Genomic DNA, 17,744 nt, shown 5'->3' on the forward strand with positions numbered 1-17,744 from the left:
AGTTGTTGATAGACCTTTATTTTATTTATTTATATGTGGTACTGAGAATCAAATTCAGTGCATCATGCATGCTAGGCAAACGCTCTACCACTGAGCCACAACCCCAGCCCTGTGGTTTTTATTTAGTAGTAGTAGTAGTAGTAGTAGTAGTAGTAGTACAAGGGATTGAACCCAGAGGTGCTTAACCACTGAGGCACATCCTCAGCCCCTTTTTTATTTTTATTTTTTTATTTTGAGACTGGGTCTCACTAAGTTGCTTAGGGCCTTGCTAAGCTGCTGATGTTGGCCTCAAACTTACAGTCCTCCTACCTCAGCCTCCCAAGTTGCTGGGGTTACAGGCATGTGCCACCATGTCTGGCCATATTCATCATCTTAAAAATAAATATTTTTCATTGCTTCTTAGAGAAGATGCATAGGGAACCAATTTTAAAGTGAACCCAAATAAAGGTTAGATTTATAGCTTGAAATAAAGTGGTTCTATGAAGCCTGCAACACCCTTGGGATTGGGCATGGAAAGGTTAATGCTCTTAAGATTACAGCAGTTTGCTGGGGTTGTGGCTCAGTGGTAGAGCGCTTGCCTGGCATGTGTGAGGCACTGGGTTCAATTCTCAGCACATATAAATAAATGAGTAAAATAAAGATCTATCAACATCTAAAAAAATATTTAAAAAAAAAAAAAAAAAAGATTACAGCAGTCAGAAGTCCAAAGCCTAAATTGTTTCAAGCTACTAAGTGTACCTGTTCCCTTTTAGACTAGAACAACACAGTCTTTGCACAGTTCTGCTATTTCTAGTCAGCTTCTGGATCCTTCTAATATTCTCTGATTAAGTGGAAGGGGTAACTTCTCAAGTGCAAAAAAATTAGAAGGTCCAAAGGCAATGGGAGCTGAAGGTGTCCCCCACTTCTGGTCTTTGGTAGATGAAAAGAAAACCATGACTAAAAGTGGAGTGGATCACAGGGTCCTGCCAACGGGAGGGGTGGCGGTGGAGGGAAATGCTAATCCTTTTGATGTCTAATCCCTGCTTCTCCCTACTACACATACTAACTCTAATTTTAAAAATAGTGTTATTAGGAAAAATTAGGAAACAAAAATCTGCACATATTTAAAGAAGTTTCTCAAGTTTTTGACATTTATATATAATACTGGTGATGAGAATCAGGGTCAAGTCCTGTTTCCCTGGTGTGAAGATTGAACACCAGAGAAACAGCCAGGCAAGCAGAGAAAGCAAGTTTTATTTAAAAATAGAACAAAGATAGACTTCTCCAGAGAGAAGGGTCCCCAGAGCTGGGTGTCTGAGGAGGTGGGGGTGTCCTGGCCCTTTTACAGGTTTTAGATTTCCTTTGTCCTCATGCTTTTTCCTCCCCCATCCTGCCTACCTGACTGGTGACCAAAGGTGGGCCAAAAGGTAGGGAAGGGGCCCTCCAGGGGTACAGGCTGGAAAGGAGCAGCCCAGGGGGTATTCATTAACAACTCCTACAACTGGGAGGAACAATCCCCTGGAGGCAGGTATCCTGGACAACAGGTTGGAGTAAGGGGCGTGCTCTAGAGGTATTTTATTTCCTCTAGAATCAGCCCCCATCTTCCTGACCCCCTCATTTATTACCTACACTGACTGTCCTTTTGCCCCCCCACCTCATCTACACCCATAAAACCATCATCACAATCAAGGAAATGAACATATCCATTACCCTAAAGAGTTTTCTCCCTCCCTCCCCTTCCTGTCTCCTACCCAGGCAACCATTGGTCTGCTTTTTCACTGTAGTTTATATTTTATAGAAATTGAATCATCATTACCCAATGTATACATGAATTGAAATGTCACATTGTACTTCATAAAATGGTACAAGTGTGTCATCAAAAAATAAATTAATACAATTTTAAAAATGAATTAACCAAATTCCAGTGATCTTACTAATGTTAATATTTGTGTGATCAATTCATCCAGATTAGCTGCACCTTTTTCACTAAAATGTAATATTATACATACCATTTTATAACCTTTTGATGATATTTTGAATTCTTTTGCATGTCAATAAACATGAAATTATATTGCAAAAAAAAGGAATGAAATCATACAGTATGTACTCTTTTTTTTCCCCCTTGGTCTTGCTTCTTTCACTCAGAAAAATTATTCTGAGATTCATCATGTTGTAGTGTTTATCAAATAGTTCATTCCTATTTATTGTATAGTACTATTATTCCATTGTTCATTTGTTGATAAACATTTAGGTTATTTTTGATTTTTTTGTTTTTGTTTTTGTTTTGTATTTTGAGGTGCTGGGATCAAACCCAGGGCCTCATGAATGTTAGACAGGTGCTCTACCACTGAACTATACCCCCAACCCAATTTTCTTTTTTTTAATTATTAAAATAAAGTTGCTATGAACATTTGCATACAAGTCTTTGTATAGACAAATGCTTTCATTTCTCCTAGTAGATACCTAGAAATGAAATGGCTGGATGTTAAGGTAAGAAGCTCTGACCATTTTTTTTGTTACACCAGTAACATATGAGACAATTCTTCCATTTCTTTACAAATACTTCGTCAGACTTTTTTAATTGTAGCCATTCTAATAGGTATGTGATGGTTTCTCATTGTGGTTTTAATTTGTATTTACCAGGGACTAATGATGTTGAGCACTTTTCCAGGTATTTATTTGCCATCTATATATCTTTTTTTGGTAAAGCGTTTCATTCAAGTCCTTTGTTTTTAATTGAGCTACTTGTTTTTTATTATTGAATTTTGCTTGTTCTCTGTATATTTTGCATATGTCATTCATCACTCATGATTGCAAATGTTTTCTCCCAGTACATAGCTTGTATTTTCATTTTCTTGATAGTGTCTTTTGAGGGACAAGACTTTTAATTTTGATGAAGTCACTTGCTTTTGGTGTCATATTTTTCAGCTCTATTTTTGTAATTCTGTTGTTAAGTCCATATATATTTAGGTAGGAAGGTATTTCTTCATGATGAATTGATTCCTTTGGAATTATCCTGGTTACATTTCTTGCTTTAAAATCTGCTTTATGAGACTGTGGCTGTACCTCAGTGATAGAACATGTATTTAACCTGTATGAGGCCTGGGGTTTGATCCCTAGGACTGAAAAAAAAAATCTGATTGATAGGTTATAAATAGAGTCACTTTGACTTTATTTTCATTAGTGTTCATATGACCATCTTTTTCTTTCTTTTAACCTGTATCTTTCTATTTAAAATGGATTTACTATAAATAGCATATCATTGAGTCCTGCTTTTTTATCCATTCTGAAAATCTCTGCCTTTTAATGTATGTCCATGTTATGGTTTAGATATGAGGTGTCCCCAGAAACTTGTGTGTGACACAATGAAAGAATTTTCAGAGGTGAAATGATTAGATTATGACAGATGTAGCTTAATCCATGGATTAGTCCAATTATTTGACTAACTGGGCAGTAAATATAGGCAGATAGGGTGTAGGTGGAGGAGGTAGGTCATTGAGGGTGTGACTTTGGGGTTTATATTTTGTCCCTGGCGAGTGGAGCGCCCTCTGTCTCTCTCCCTCTCTCTGCTTCCTGGTTGCCATGTCCTGAGCCACTTTCCTCTACCAAATGCCTTTCCAACATGGTGTTCTGCATTCACCTCAGGCCCACAGATAGGGAGTTGGATAACCATGGATTAAACCTATGAAATCATGAGCCAAAATAACTTTTCCTCCTCTAAATTATTCTTGTCAGATATTTTGGTCATAGCTAAAAAAGCTGACTAAAACAAATTGGTACTAAGAAGTAGAACTATTACTGTGACTAACCTGAGCATGTAGTTCAGAAGCTTTGGGAGCTGGTTTGTGGGAAGAATATTTAAAAGTTTTGAGAGTCAAACTGGAAAGATTTTAGAATGTTGTAAGTGGAATTTAATGGATGATTCTGGTGGGAGCTCAGAAGACTAGAATGCCAATAAGATGGTGAACAGTAAAGAGTGGGCTCATGAGATTCAAGAGGGAAGGAGGACTGTATTGGAAATTGGACTAGACATCACCCAGCAAAGAAGTTCTCTACATTTTGTCCGTGTCCTGAGACTTTCTGTGAGGCTGATGAACTAATTAATCTGGTGGAGGAAATTTCAAGACAGCACAGCATTCAGGTGGTAGCATCGATATTGCTGATGGTTTTTAGTCAAGTTCACTGTGACAATCAGAAGCAGAAAACAAAGCAGAAAGATTTGAAAAATTTGCAGTTTGGTCAGAAAAGTACAAGTAAAACTGGGGCTAAGGAAGGTGTGGTTGTTACAGAGATTACAGCCCCTAAAGAGACACTGCTAAGTGCAGAAACAAAAGGAAAGATGGTTTGAGGGCATCTCAGAAATTGACCAGACCACACCTGTCTGAGGATCAAGGGCATAATGATAAAAATTCCTTTGAGAAGAGACAACTGGGACACTCAATTTGCACAGGGAGACCCTGGAAGTTGTTTGACTGTGCTCAGCCACAGGCACTCAGGGACTGCTGCAGCCAGGGTTCCAGAAAGCTTGACTACTCCTCAATATGGTGGAAGTACTGTGCCATCAACCACTTGGTGCTGAATCTGCAGGATTTCAGGATGCTGGAGTTAGGGGGTCATGAAGACTTTCACCAAGTTTTCAAAGGGAGGCCTGGCAGTCCAAGCGAAGTGTAGCAGGGTCAGAGTCCTACTATGGTCTTCCCCAGAAAGGGCAATGCATGAAGAAGTGAGAAGGAAGCCAGAGCTTCATTGGCATCCCCCAAGATGCCAGTAATGTGGGATGTATACTGAGGAAAGCTGCAGGAATCTAGCAGAGACCATGTGAGAGACCATGTGAGCTGCAACCAGCAAGGTTATAGGGGCAAAACTACATAAGCCCTGTGGAGAAAACATCACAGTGCCATGTGCCCCATAGAGCTGGACATAGAGCTACAAAACTTGTTTGCCCAACTGAATTTTGGTCTTGCTTTGATCCCATAACTAATTTTTGTGTCCCTGTTTCTTCCTTGTGAAATGGAAATGTTTACCCTATGCCATTATATATTGGATATATGTGGTTTGCTTTCAGTCTTTATAGGGTTTTTAAAAAATTTATGAATTTGCCTTGAGTCTCAGATGAGATTTTGAACTTGGAACTTTTAGGTAATTCTGGAACCATTAAGACTATGGGAAGTCTTGGAATTGGACTAAATGTATTTTGTGAGATAGGCATGAGCTTTTGGGTACCAGAGGCAGAAAGTTAGGGTTTATATATGGTGTCCCCCAAAAGCTCATGTGAGACAATGCAAGAATTTTCAGAAATTACTTTATGATAGGTATAACCTAATCAGTGGTTTAATCCACTCTTATGGATTAACTAGGTTGTAACTGTTGGTGAGTCAGGTGTGCTTGAAGAAAATAGGTCATTGGGGGCGTGCTTTGGAGTTTATATTTTATTCCTGGTGAACAGAGCTCTCTTTCTCTGCTTCTGGATTGCTATGTCCTGAACTGGTTTCCTCCTCCATGCCCTTCCACCATGATGTTCTGCCTTACCTCAGGTTCAGAGCTATGGAGCTGACTGAGAATGGACTGAACCTCTGAAACCATGAGGCAAAATAAACATTTCCTCCTCTCAATTGTTCTTGTCAGATATTTTGGTCACAGCAATTAAAGTCTGACTAAAACAGTCTATTTACACTTGTATAATTATTGACCTTTGTTCCATTTTCCTATTGTTTTTCTGCTTATTCCACCTATTCTTTTTTTCTTTTTTCCATTTTTACCTTCCTCTGGATTGATACAGTACTTTTATAATTCCATTTTATTTCTACCACTGGCTTATTGGCTATGCTTCTTTGTTTTCTTAAGTATTGCTGTAGGGGTTACAGTACATTCTTTAACTTACCACAGGTTACCTTTCTAAAACATAGTACCAGTCCACATATACTTACAACATTTCCTATTCTTTGTGTTAATATTGTCATATATTTTATTTATACATGTCATAAACTACACAACAGGTGATACTTTTGCTTTAAATAGTCAATTATCTTTTGAGAAATTGAAAAGCAAGAAAACTATTGTTTCTACTCAGCTTTTGGTTTCTTTAAAAAAGAGAATAATTATTTTAATTACCTGTGAATTTTTGAAACTGCAAATCATGTGACACTAAATAATAGAAAATTATGGTAAATTTAATTTTAATTTTTTTTAAATAGGATCACTGTCTCAAGAACTGTGCTTGTCACTCATACATAAGAAAGAATTGGCTTGGTTCCATTGTCTTCCCTTTCTCTGCTCTTCTGCAACAATCTGAGGTAAGAAAATGGTTCTTTGCTAATTATTCTGTTTTTACTTTTGGTGATTAGAAATGCTTTCGGCTGCCTTTGAATCGGGCTCTGTGGTCTACTGGTTGGAAAGTTAGTTGAAATGATCCTGTAGGAGAGTGCTTGGAGGTTTCAGAGGGTTTGAGGATTTTGACTGTCTCTAGAACAGGGTACACCCATACATTTATTTCTTATCTCTTTAGAGTGTTTACTGAGAAAGAATAACTAGCCTCAGGTCTTAAAGCAACATTCATATTTGCATATGTGAGTTTCATAAGACTAGGTTTATGAAACATTCTGATTAATGGTCTTGCTTTATATCATGAATCCCAAGAATGTTAGCTTTTGAGCACTGTTTTTAAATAATGGTGAAACTGATGAGTTGGAGAGCTCTGCTCTTGGGTTACCTGGCAGGAGATTGCCAGTAAAGCATAAATTCACTGGCCTAGTTTCCATTCTGGGCTCTGTCACTCTTATTAAGGGCTCCTCCACCAGACACTTGATATCTCCAAGTCTATGCTAGACACTGAAGATCTAAAGATTCAGAAGTGGTGTTTCTATCTCCATGAATTCACTGTCTACAGAAGAAAACTAACATGCTGGTACAAAGTGATATGCTGTCGAGCTTCAGTAGAGGTGTGAGATGTGTACTGTGAAAGCATACAGGAGGAGTGCTTTACTCTTCCTGGGGTCAGGGCTTGAAGAGTTTTGTGGTGCCTAAGAGGAGAAGAATGAGAGGTCAGGGAAGCCTTCATGGAGGAAATGACTTTTGAATCAAGTCCTTGAAGATGAATTTCTCAAACGAGTGAAGGCATTGGAGTGAGAAGGAATCAGGTATGTATTAGTTAGTACTACATTCGGCCACACATAACAGAAAACTTAACTGATGGTAGGTAAGGGGTCTACCTGCTGCACTTAACTGCCAGTGCAGCAGTTCAAAGATATCATCAAGAATCTAAGCAAGGGCTGGGGATATAACTCAGTTGGTAGAGTGCTTGCCTTGCAAGCATCAAGGTCCTGGGTTCAATCCCCAGCACTGCAAAATAAAAAAAGAATCTAAGCAACTTGTTTTTCTTTCCCTCTATTCTTATTATGTGGCTTTCAGCCTATTAATTGCAAAATGTTCACTGCAGCTCTAGCCTTGTATCTATGTTGCAGCAGGAGACAGGGAGAAGCAAAATCAGGTAATGCCTAACTGGAAAAACAGTTCCTCAGAAAACCCCAACAGACCTGTGACATGGCCACTACCTGGCTGTCACATTACCAACTAAAAATGTTGATAAGAAAGGAAAAGAGAATGGATACTAGGTAGGAGAACAGAAGTGCCTGCATGACGTGTAGTCATGCAAAGTCACGATGGACCATGCTGTAAATAGTGAGAGGGATCTAAGGTGTTGAAGGTATAGACTTCCTACACTCCTCAGTCTCTGCAGGCCACTCTCTGAAGCAGACTGGACTTTAGAGAGGTAGGTAAGAATGTGGCTTCAAAGATGGACAACCTGGATTGCTGTCCTGGCTCCACTACTCATTTGTTCTGTGATCTCATACCAATTACTTCAACTCTCTGAACCTCAGTTTCCTTACCTACAAAATGAAGATAAGGGCAGTGTCTATTCTGTGGAGCAGATGGGGTTGGGCTATAATATATTTGACTGATGTTGATTTTCATCATGTATAATCATTATATTGTCCTTCCTCTGAATAGTTACAGTATTTGTGAGTTATAAATTTCCCTTGGTTTCAGTTTTTAAGCTAAAATCATAAGTCCTGATTGATGATGCTTTTTGCTACCCTCTGTTTTTCTGTTTCTTCTTGCCAGAAGGGGTCCTGATACCCAGGAGTGAGTGATACTGTCTATATCAAGCACTTGGCACAATGCTGTGCACATTTACTATGCTCAGTAACTATTAGCTATCATTAGTTATAATTTACCCCCTCTCACACTCACATGTGTGCATACACACACACACACACACACACACAGGTTCCCTTGGCATGTGGACCTCAGATTATCTTTCCTGCTGTAACATTTTTTCCTCCTTCTGGGTCCAAATCAAAATATCACATGATCTTTTAGCATCTTTCGTGAGCCTAATAGATTTTCCAAGTACTTTTGTTACTGTGGTATATTAACTTGCTTCCTTGATTCATCTCTTTCTTACTTCTGCTCTCTCTACATAGTACATTTTGGGCAGGACCCAAGTTGTCAAAAGTGCCTGAAGATCATTCCAGAGAACCTGATCTCATTCTCAATCAAGTAACTGTCCAAGCCTGTTCCCTCCTGTGGAGCAGATGGGATTGGGCTATAAGATATTTGACTGATGTTGATTTTCATCATGTATAATCATTATATTGTCATGTTCTTTCAGATTAGTGGAACATTTCAAGTAAATATTCCACCAGTTTTGCTTGGGTACACTTGGAGTAAGACTTATATATCTCCTAAAGAAGATGACAATGGACAGAATTTTAAAGAATGTCCCTTCTTAAATATTTTTGCTACTATTGAACCTCAAATATCATACATTGCCTTTAATTCAAAACTAGATAAGGTAGGTTTTACACTGAATTTCTTTTAAATACATCATCAAAGAAGGGTAAATTATCTCAAAAATCAATAATAATTTCAAAACTGACAAAAATAAACATTAACTCTTGTTATTTTCCTGCGGGAATAATATGGTACAATGCTGAAATACTTTCAATTGATTCTAGTTTACAGACCAAATAGATGTTTTGCAGAGAGCGCAGGTTTTTAAAAAAAATTGTAAAATAATGTTTCCCAACCGAAGAATCATAACTACTGTCTTTAATGATGAAGGGACACAGATATTAGTAACAAGATATATCAAGGCATTAAATCCACCTCGACAACTCCTGGATTCATTTCTTCATGATTCTAATGCAACACTTGTAAGTAAAAATTATTTGAACACAACTTTATTGTGATCAAATGGCATCTATGAAGAATCACATGACTTTTGTTTATTTGGGTTCAATCTAGTCAATTGTCCTTCCTCTGAATAGTTATAGTATTTGTGAGTTATAAAGTTCCCTTGGTTTCAGTTTTTAAGCTAAAATCCTAAGTCCTGATTGATGTTGCTTTTTGCTACCCTCTGTTTTTCTGTTTCTTCCTGCCAGGTGGGGTCCTGATACCCAGTATCACAGGAGATAATAGAGTTCTCAGATTTATGTCAAAGGCTTTCTTTATCTTTAAAATAAATAAATCTTAACTCCTTTGCTTGTCAAGGACTGTGAGCCATATGTATTAATTACATGAAGCCACCAGTGTAGAATGTCATAATCGTCATAAGAGTGCAGCTATTGTACATTAATGAAAATGTTAATGAACTTTCTGTGTTAACATTATATGTTTAATGCAAAGGGATTTAATCCTTTCTCTTTTCTTATCTTAGTCTGCATCCTTGCCTCTAGCATCCTAAGGGGGAGAATCGACAGTAGAATTTTTGCTATTTGAGAAAGCAGACTACATCACTATCTCCTGTAGCAGCAACTTATAACAAGCTTACACTGAGAAAACAAATTCAGTCTTTGAACCTAAAAGCAAACATTTAAAGAATTTTAACATTTGTACTTTATAGTACATGTTTAATGTTGATGCATATTGTTATAGGTTAGAACAAGCTTACATTGAGAAAATGAATTCACATTTTTTGGGAGGTGAGGTACTGGGGATTGAACTCAGGGGCACTCAACCACTGAGTCACATCTCTCCTCTATTTTGTATTTTATTTAGAGACAGGGTCTCACTGAGTTGCTTAGCGCCTCGCTAAGTTGCTGAAGTTGACTTTCCCATCCTCCTGCCTCAGCCTCCTGAGCCCCTGGGATTATAGGTGTATACCACCGCACCAGGCAAATTCAGTCTTTGAACCTAAAAGCAAATCAAATATTTGCTATTGTTCAATATCTTTTTAAAATTTTAACATTTGTACTTTATAATACATATTTAATGTTGATGTATATTGTTATGTTTAAAATTTTTAATAATTTATGATAATAAAATGTAATCATTAACATGTGCATTCTGGAGTAGGCCATCTCTGCTCAAACCCCACAGGGTTCACATTTTGTATTAGTTGTATCTTATCACTTTAAAGTTTGGTTCTTCTTTGATAAAACTAGAATAATAGTGTCTATAGGCTTGTAGAATATTCTAAATGAGATATGTACTAAGGGGGATAAAGTTTGCAAAGCACTGTGCTCAGTGATGGACATAGAGTACACACTCAGTAAATGTTAATGTCATTCTAGGACCTCATTGCTCGATTTGTATCTTTGATTCCTTTTATGCCTGATATACTGGATGAAAATGGTGGTTGTGATATTTGGATAACATCAGAGGTAACAGATTATATTTTGCAATTAAAATGTATTACTTTTTTAAAAAATATATTATGTATACAGTAACTTGCTTATGAAATTTAAAAGTATTTAATAATTTTATATATATCAATTTCAGCTCAGCTCTGTAGTAACCCATGGAAGTAATTCATGAAAGTCAGAAATCTTTTTAACAGAGTGGTAGCCTGGGAATATTTTGATTCAATGAAAGTTTCAGAAGTGCAAAATTATGACATTCTTGAGAGAGCAGTATAGCTTGTCACTATGGATTTGATCAGGCTGAGATATATAGCAAACATCACTACTTTCCCAAAGCTTTCCCCACTTCCCCTGTTTGGAATGAAGAGCTCATCTAGTACTGCTCTTCCTTAGTAATTGGATTAAAATTCTTTTCAGACTAATTGCCAAACACATATAGGCCCTGTGCAATATTTGGGACATACTCATACTAAAAAGCTACTTGTCTGTGTGAGATTGAAATTTAACTGGACATTCTATTTTCTTTTTCTAAATCTGGCAACCCTAATTTTAGCAGTTCTTCCATAATACCATAGATTACTTTTAATTGCTCATGTATTGATCCTATATCCCACACCCTGTATTCATATCTCCCAATTATACCTCCTTGAAGACAGAAGGAAACCTAGTTCTTATTTTTTCTTCTGCTCACCCCTTGGATGATGCTTTAAGTTTAGAAGCACTTAATCTGGCACTTAATCTAGAATGATTTAGGGGCTGAGTTTGAGCTAAAATGGGTTTAGGAGCACTAGAACTAACTTTAATAGGTCAGCTTCCCTGCCTTTTGCTAAGTGAGAACAAGGGAGACATATGCACATGGTTAGGGATCAAGCTCCAGTGATTCAAACCTGGTGGAATTTAGAAAGGTGCTATTCAGTCTAGACTCTTCTGAGACTCTTTATTCTGAATGTGTTCAAGGATATTATAATCCTGCAGGACACCAAAAGAGGCTAAGCTAAAAATAACCATTCCGACAAATACTAGTATCCGAGTTCCCCAACCCAAATGATGCAGATAAATAGGAGATTGCTACAGGCTTGGGATTCCTCCTGATTAATGTTTTCCCACGGATGAATTCACCAGGAAACAGGATGTCCCAGAGTATATGATTATATTTTTCAAGACAAAAATTATTGTTTCCCACTTAACATCCAGTTTTGAGAGTCAAACAAACCTGGGTTCAAATCATAATTTAATGACTTAAAAGTTGCATGACCTGAGAAAAATTATCCAACCTCATTGGACCTCAGTTTCCTCATCTGTATCATAAAAGAGTTTTGAAAGAACTAAATGAGTAGCATGTAAAACATCTGGGACTCAGAAAGAAAATAGTTACATATTCTTATCCTCTCCCTCTTCTTGTCATGAAATTCAGTCAGGGGGTCTTCCTTGAAGCCTATCCATAGTCTGCTTTTAGCTCTTCTGTTCACATTATTCTTTCAGAAGGGCCTCCTTACCATCTTCCCTCCATCCCACATCATCACATTCAGCCAGTGTATAGTGATATGGCCCTGTCAGTTGTTAAAACATCAAAACGCTCCATACCGATTGGTAAATAGCTGATGCCAAGAGCTCATTGGCTCCCTCACCCCGTGCCCACATCTCCCTGGCATTCTCAGGGCCTGAAATGAACTGGAGATGAAGTGACTCATTTATTTTAAAGTGAAGCTGCTTTAGGCTGCAGTATAACTCAGTGCTCAGTGGAAGAGTGCTTGCCTAGCAGGTGTGAGGCTCTGGAATTGACCCCAACACTGAAACACACACACACACACACACACACACACACACATACACACACACTTTTTTCATGTATATATATATACATATATATATACATATATATATATGTATATATATATATGTGTATATATATATAACATTTTGCATTTAAACATTTGGACACGCATATTTGGTAGATCTTTGGAATTCTTTTAACAGAAACCAGAAACCTGGAGTTTTATAGAAATTTTCCATTAAAAAACATTGTTGGGAACAAGCAAAACATACCTGTAGATAAAAACTAGATTATAAATCACCAGTCTGCCACCTCTGCTGCTACCTCACCTTGGTAGGCACCCTGTATTTGATCTTACACCCTGCTCAGCTTCTCAGCTCTTTGAATCATACTTCCAACTCAGATCTTTTCTTCCCTTTAGGTACAGGACAGACTGTAGTTCCATTGTCCAAAAGATTACCTGACCCCTAAACACTATGCCATTCCCTGTCTGATAAGGTTCCTCACAATACTGATCCAGATGTCCCTGCTTGTCCGGAGTAGTTTTTATATTTGTCCTAAACAAAAACATCCTATTTTGGATATAATTTATCTAGCCACTATATACAATTTCTACAATTAAGTCCCATGTAAAGGTGACCCCAATGTTCTAAGTCAGTGTTTTCTTCTAATGCCCAACAAAGCCAGAGTTTTCTGCTTTGCTGTCATCTTAGCAACCTGGTTAAAAAAAATGATAGTGTTTGAAACTAGAGGGAGTAGAAGGCCCTACCTACATTTGTTGGATGCATGTATTACTCAACTTTCCTGCCTTTTTTCCTTCCTTCCTTTCTCTTTTCTTCTTCCTTTGTTGTTACTGTTCTTGTTGCTCTTGTTTTTGCCTTAGCGCTGCATCAGTTTGGCTCTTGGAAATAAGGAAGAGCATGCCATCCTTCTCTGTAATTTCTTTCTGTATTTTGGAAAGAAGGCACTGGTCCTCCTGGGAACCTCATTATTAGAAGTAAGTGCTGAAATAGTGTGAGCAAAACTAAGTCAGATTTCAGCTGCAGGTTTAGAATACTTCAACCCCAAGTTTCCATCTTTTTGCAAGCTAATTAGGAAATTTCATGGGCAAATAATTAAGAGGACAATGTTGGTTTATAAAAATAGTGCTACTTCTTGAGTATTCCAGGAATATTAAATTACCTAGTACATATAAGGTACCGAGAATAGCACCTGTTCATGGCAAATATGCAATAAATTGTGGTGGTGGTGGGGTTAGGTAGCATTAGTTTTAGTGTAGTTGTGGTGGCTGTTATCAATCCATCATCGCCAACATTCTTATTCTGTGTTCTAATATTATAAGATATTTAACAAATACTTTCACTCATGACCCATTTTTCAGACTTTCATCTATATCAATGGGCCAGAAATTCATGTTTGCCTATCTGAAATTTTTACAACTAGTATATACTTCTGAATTCAGACCTCCAGGAAGCAGTCCTTTTTTGGACTAGCCCTACAATGAATATCTTGCTAAGTGTAAACTTTCCCCTCTGGACTTATGGGTTTTTTCATGGTCACTTAACTCCTTATATTCCCTTGGCATAGTTCATTATTTCTGTATCAAGTGTTTATTAACTAATAGCCTGAGGTTAATTTCCCTATCATCCCCTGCTGTAATTTTAAGGGCCACTAGGTGGCAGTAAACAGCCAACAATATTTCTACAAAAATTTGCATTTGTAACTGTGAACCAATGAGGTGGGAGGCAGCCCTGGGTTTCACCTGAGCTATGTGGTCAAGGGGCAGCTTCCTCTTTACTAGAAAGAAGCTGAACACAGGGATGAACAGTGAGGACTTTGGAGTTAAACAGGCCAAAGCTACACAGTATAATGTTAATAATATGGGTTTAGGGCACAATCACACAGGGGTTTAAAACCTAGCAGTGCCACTCATTATTTGTACAATGTCATCTCAGTTACCTACTAACAGAATTGGAAAATGCCACTTTCTATTACCCCCAAGTCAGAATTCTTCATCTGGAAGGTGAGCGTTAATAAACATCCCTACCTCACAGAATTGGAAGTGAATTAAAGTGAGAAAGTTAGTGCAGATTCTTACCATAGTGCCCAAAACACAAAAATACATAAAATATTTTAAATACTATTATTATTATTAATTATCTGACATATTTATTCTTTTACTAAGAAAGTCTTACATTGCAAAATAATAACAATATGGCTTTTTATTCTTCATTCCAGTTTCCTCTATACTTTCTCTTTAGCCTCTGAATCCAAATGTTGTTCTCAAATTTAATTTAGTGACTTTTTGACTTCTTTAATTGTTCTGCCAGAACCTCAAAGCAGCTTCCATTCCCTAACTGAGGGTGAACAGTCTCAAATACATTCTAACTAAAGTGGAACTGGTTCATAGAGCACCGTGTGTGAAATAGACAAAAGGGCTCCTGCCATCTGTTGGAAATTCAGGATAATATACTGACTGTTAGAGTGACATTTCATTGCAGTCCGGGTGCGCTTGCAGGACCACACATGGCAGCACTAGCTCACAAATTTTTTCATTTGAATTCTCATGCTAACCTGGGCCTAAGTATCTATGGAGCTTTGAGGTTTTTGTTTTTTTTTTGTTTTGTTTTGTTTTTTGTTTTTTGTTTTTTACAAAAAACATGTAAAAATTCTTTCAAAAAGGGTCTTTAAAAATTAGAATTATTAAATTACAATTCCCACCTACAGAAGGTAGTTGAATCCATCAAAAAGGACTTCAAAAGGATGGTGATGTAGCTCAGTAGTAGAGTGCTTGCCTAGCATATGCAAAACCTTGGATTTGATTCCCACCACTGTGGGAAAAAAAAGATTTTAAATCTTTTTCCTTATACAGGGACACGTGGCTTATGTATTAACTCAAGAGCCTGATGAATATTGGCTTTGGAATCCATCAACTGGGCAATGTCACAAGCAGTTTGATCCATTTTGCCCCTTACAAAGTGTAGACTGCTTATTCAATGATAGTAATGTAAGTATATAGGGATAGATCTTATTTTGAGTTGTCTCCTCAAGAATCATCCTGGCAATATGTAAGGATCAGCTGGAGAAGTTTGAAGACATGGGTGCTCAATCAGAATCCCTGGGGTACAGGGGTTGGACAATCCTTTATCCATAAACCTCCCCCAGGCGATTCTGTAGAGCCTTTGAGGAGAACCAATGATCACAAAGCCCTGGGGTCTGTCTTCTGCCTCAGACTCTCGTTTGGCTTCTGCCACTTCTTTGAATAGTAAGACTATAAAATTTCCATCTTAATCACTATGGGTCTTGTATTATGATGGGTTTATACTGACTTTATTTTAATGTTTGAATAGGTCTGGTTTAATATTCAACAAAATAACACACCAATGGCTGTGCATTTTGATTATTCAAAGGAAAGCTTCTGGAAGCAGTTGTTTCCAAACAGTTTTCAGGGGATGAAAATACAAAGCATACAGGTAAGTCATGTTTTCTAGGTGTGTCTGTATGAGAGTCACCATTTCTTCTAGTGACAGATCTTGTTATATTTTATAATGATTGCTTATTGAATTATTTGGCACTGTTCATCAAAAATTAGTTTTCTTTGCCATCCAGCCTGTGTTTGAGTTACTTTGACTCTTTCTTCTATCTTCAGCAAAAAAATAAATTAAGGAAAGTATTGTCTAATGTAAATTTTAACTTTATAAGTTTTAAAAATTTCATCATAAATACAGCATATAATGTTCAAAATAGGTTAGTAAGTTCTGACATTGATTTAGTCCTACTATTCCACATTTGTGGTCATCATCAAGTGTAAAATCAACAAACAAAAATGTCTTTCTGGGCTCACCGTAGTTATCTCATGCAATGGAAACAGGACAGAAACACTAGCAGTAAGGCTGAAACAGCAATGTCAACAAGGATCTGAAAGTGTCTCAGGAAAATCATGAAGCCCAGATTTTAAGCACCACTTTTTGAAGCCAAGAATTATGATGGGGCTCCCCTAATGCCCTTCTTTTAGAAGAAGATGGGGGAAACCTTGAGAATGTGCTGCCTGGGAGGAGGCAGGAGGCCAGGAGCTGATGCAATCCCTAGATGGCTTGGCCAGCGAATCTATCCCGTATTCAGTATCACAGTATCATGTCCACATATGTTTCTAGATTGAGGGCCATGGTATGGTAGGGCACAGGCAACTGCAAAGTCCACAAACTAGGGGCTGAAAGAGAAAAAACAGGAGGAAATAGACAAAAAGAAGAATAGCAAAATGGGCAAAAGACAGTTCACCTTCTGATAAATTCAGGTTAGTGGTTACCTTTGGGGAGAGAAATAAATGAATGAGATCAGGGAGCAGTATTTCAAGTACTAGATTTAAAAAAAAAAAACCTAGAACAAATATGGAAGAATGAATGCAAAGACTAGATGTAGCTGAGTAGTATATTTGGTGAATGTCCGTTACATTATTCTCGATGCTTATAAATAAAAGGCAATCCACAATATCAAAAAGAACAAGGGTGGTTATGGGGGCAGGGAACTTGAAGAATACCAGAGTTTATAAAGGAAAGAGCTTCTCTCACATCCGTTTTTCTCCCACCCTCTAAGAAAAACTGCTGTCCAGTTGTTTCTTGTGCCTCCTCCCAAACATTCTCCATGCAGATCAAGCATATATATGTATTTTTATGTTTCCTGTTTGAAACATCATCTTGGAGAAGGGGAAATGTGCTCCCGTCTTCTCCCGAACAGTCCCCTGTACAGCCTTCACAGCTCATGCCTGACCTTCCCATCCCACGGCTGTGGCTGGGGCCTCGCTGCCTCCTGGAAGGAGAATGATCTGTTTAGAGATGAGGTTCTTGTTTGTTCAATACACAATACGTCCTCTTACTCATTCAGGTGACATTTACTGATTTCCTGCCGTGAGTTGGTGTTTTGCTAGGCACAGGTACCAGAAAAAGACACATCTTCGGGGTCTTGGTATGTATGTTTTGGAGGAGGAAATAGAAGGAGACAACAAAGCAGCAGGGAGTGATCAATGCCATTAAAAAAAGTGGGTGATCTTTGGGAGCACGCAAGAGGTCCTTGAGGGAGTGGAGCCCCAGGGGCTCCAGGGAAAAGCTGTGACCTGCTAAGTAAGGAAGAATTGGCGGGATCTTGCCTACATGAAAGTTAGGGATCAGCAGGAAAGTTAGGGTCCCAGCAGAGAGGGCAGCAGCAGACCTGTGGAGCTGACTGCCCTGCTTGGCCACTGCCAGGGCTGAGCAGAGTCCTGGTCAGCACTCTGGTCTTCATCCCCAGGGCGGTCAAAGCCAACGTCACTACGGCAAGGGCTGCCATGATTAAACTTGTTTAAACTTTTTAAA

General features: G+C 38.0%; 1 protein-coding gene across 1 annotated transcript in view; it reads left to right on the forward strand.

Moving 5' to 3' along the window:
• Window positions 1-17,744, forward strand: part of Cc2d2b (coiled-coil and C2 domain containing 2B) — a 92,091-nt gene that overhangs the window by 67,628 nt on the left and 6,719 nt on the right. Inside the window, exons 25-31 of the mRNA XM_047554393.1 lie at window positions 6,174-6,272; window positions 8,651-8,833; window positions 8,997-9,194; window positions 10,554-10,643; window positions 13,280-13,393; window positions 15,269-15,403; window positions 15,747-15,869. Coding sequence (XP_047410349.1) covers window positions 6,174-6,272; window positions 8,651-8,833; window positions 8,997-9,194; window positions 10,554-10,643; window positions 13,280-13,393; window positions 15,269-15,403; window positions 15,747-15,869 — 942 coding nt within the window. The remainder of the gene's footprint in view (window positions 1-6,173; window positions 6,273-8,650; window positions 8,834-8,996; window positions 9,195-10,553; window positions 10,644-13,279; window positions 13,394-15,268; window positions 15,404-15,746; window positions 15,870-17,744) is intronic.

This window comes from Sciurus carolinensis, chromosome 5, assembly GCF_902686445.1.
Source record: "Sciurus carolinensis chromosome 5, mSciCar1.2, whole genome shotgun sequence".
NCBI classification, from domain to species: Eukaryota; Metazoa; Chordata; class Mammalia; order Rodentia; family Sciuridae; genus Sciurus; species Sciurus carolinensis.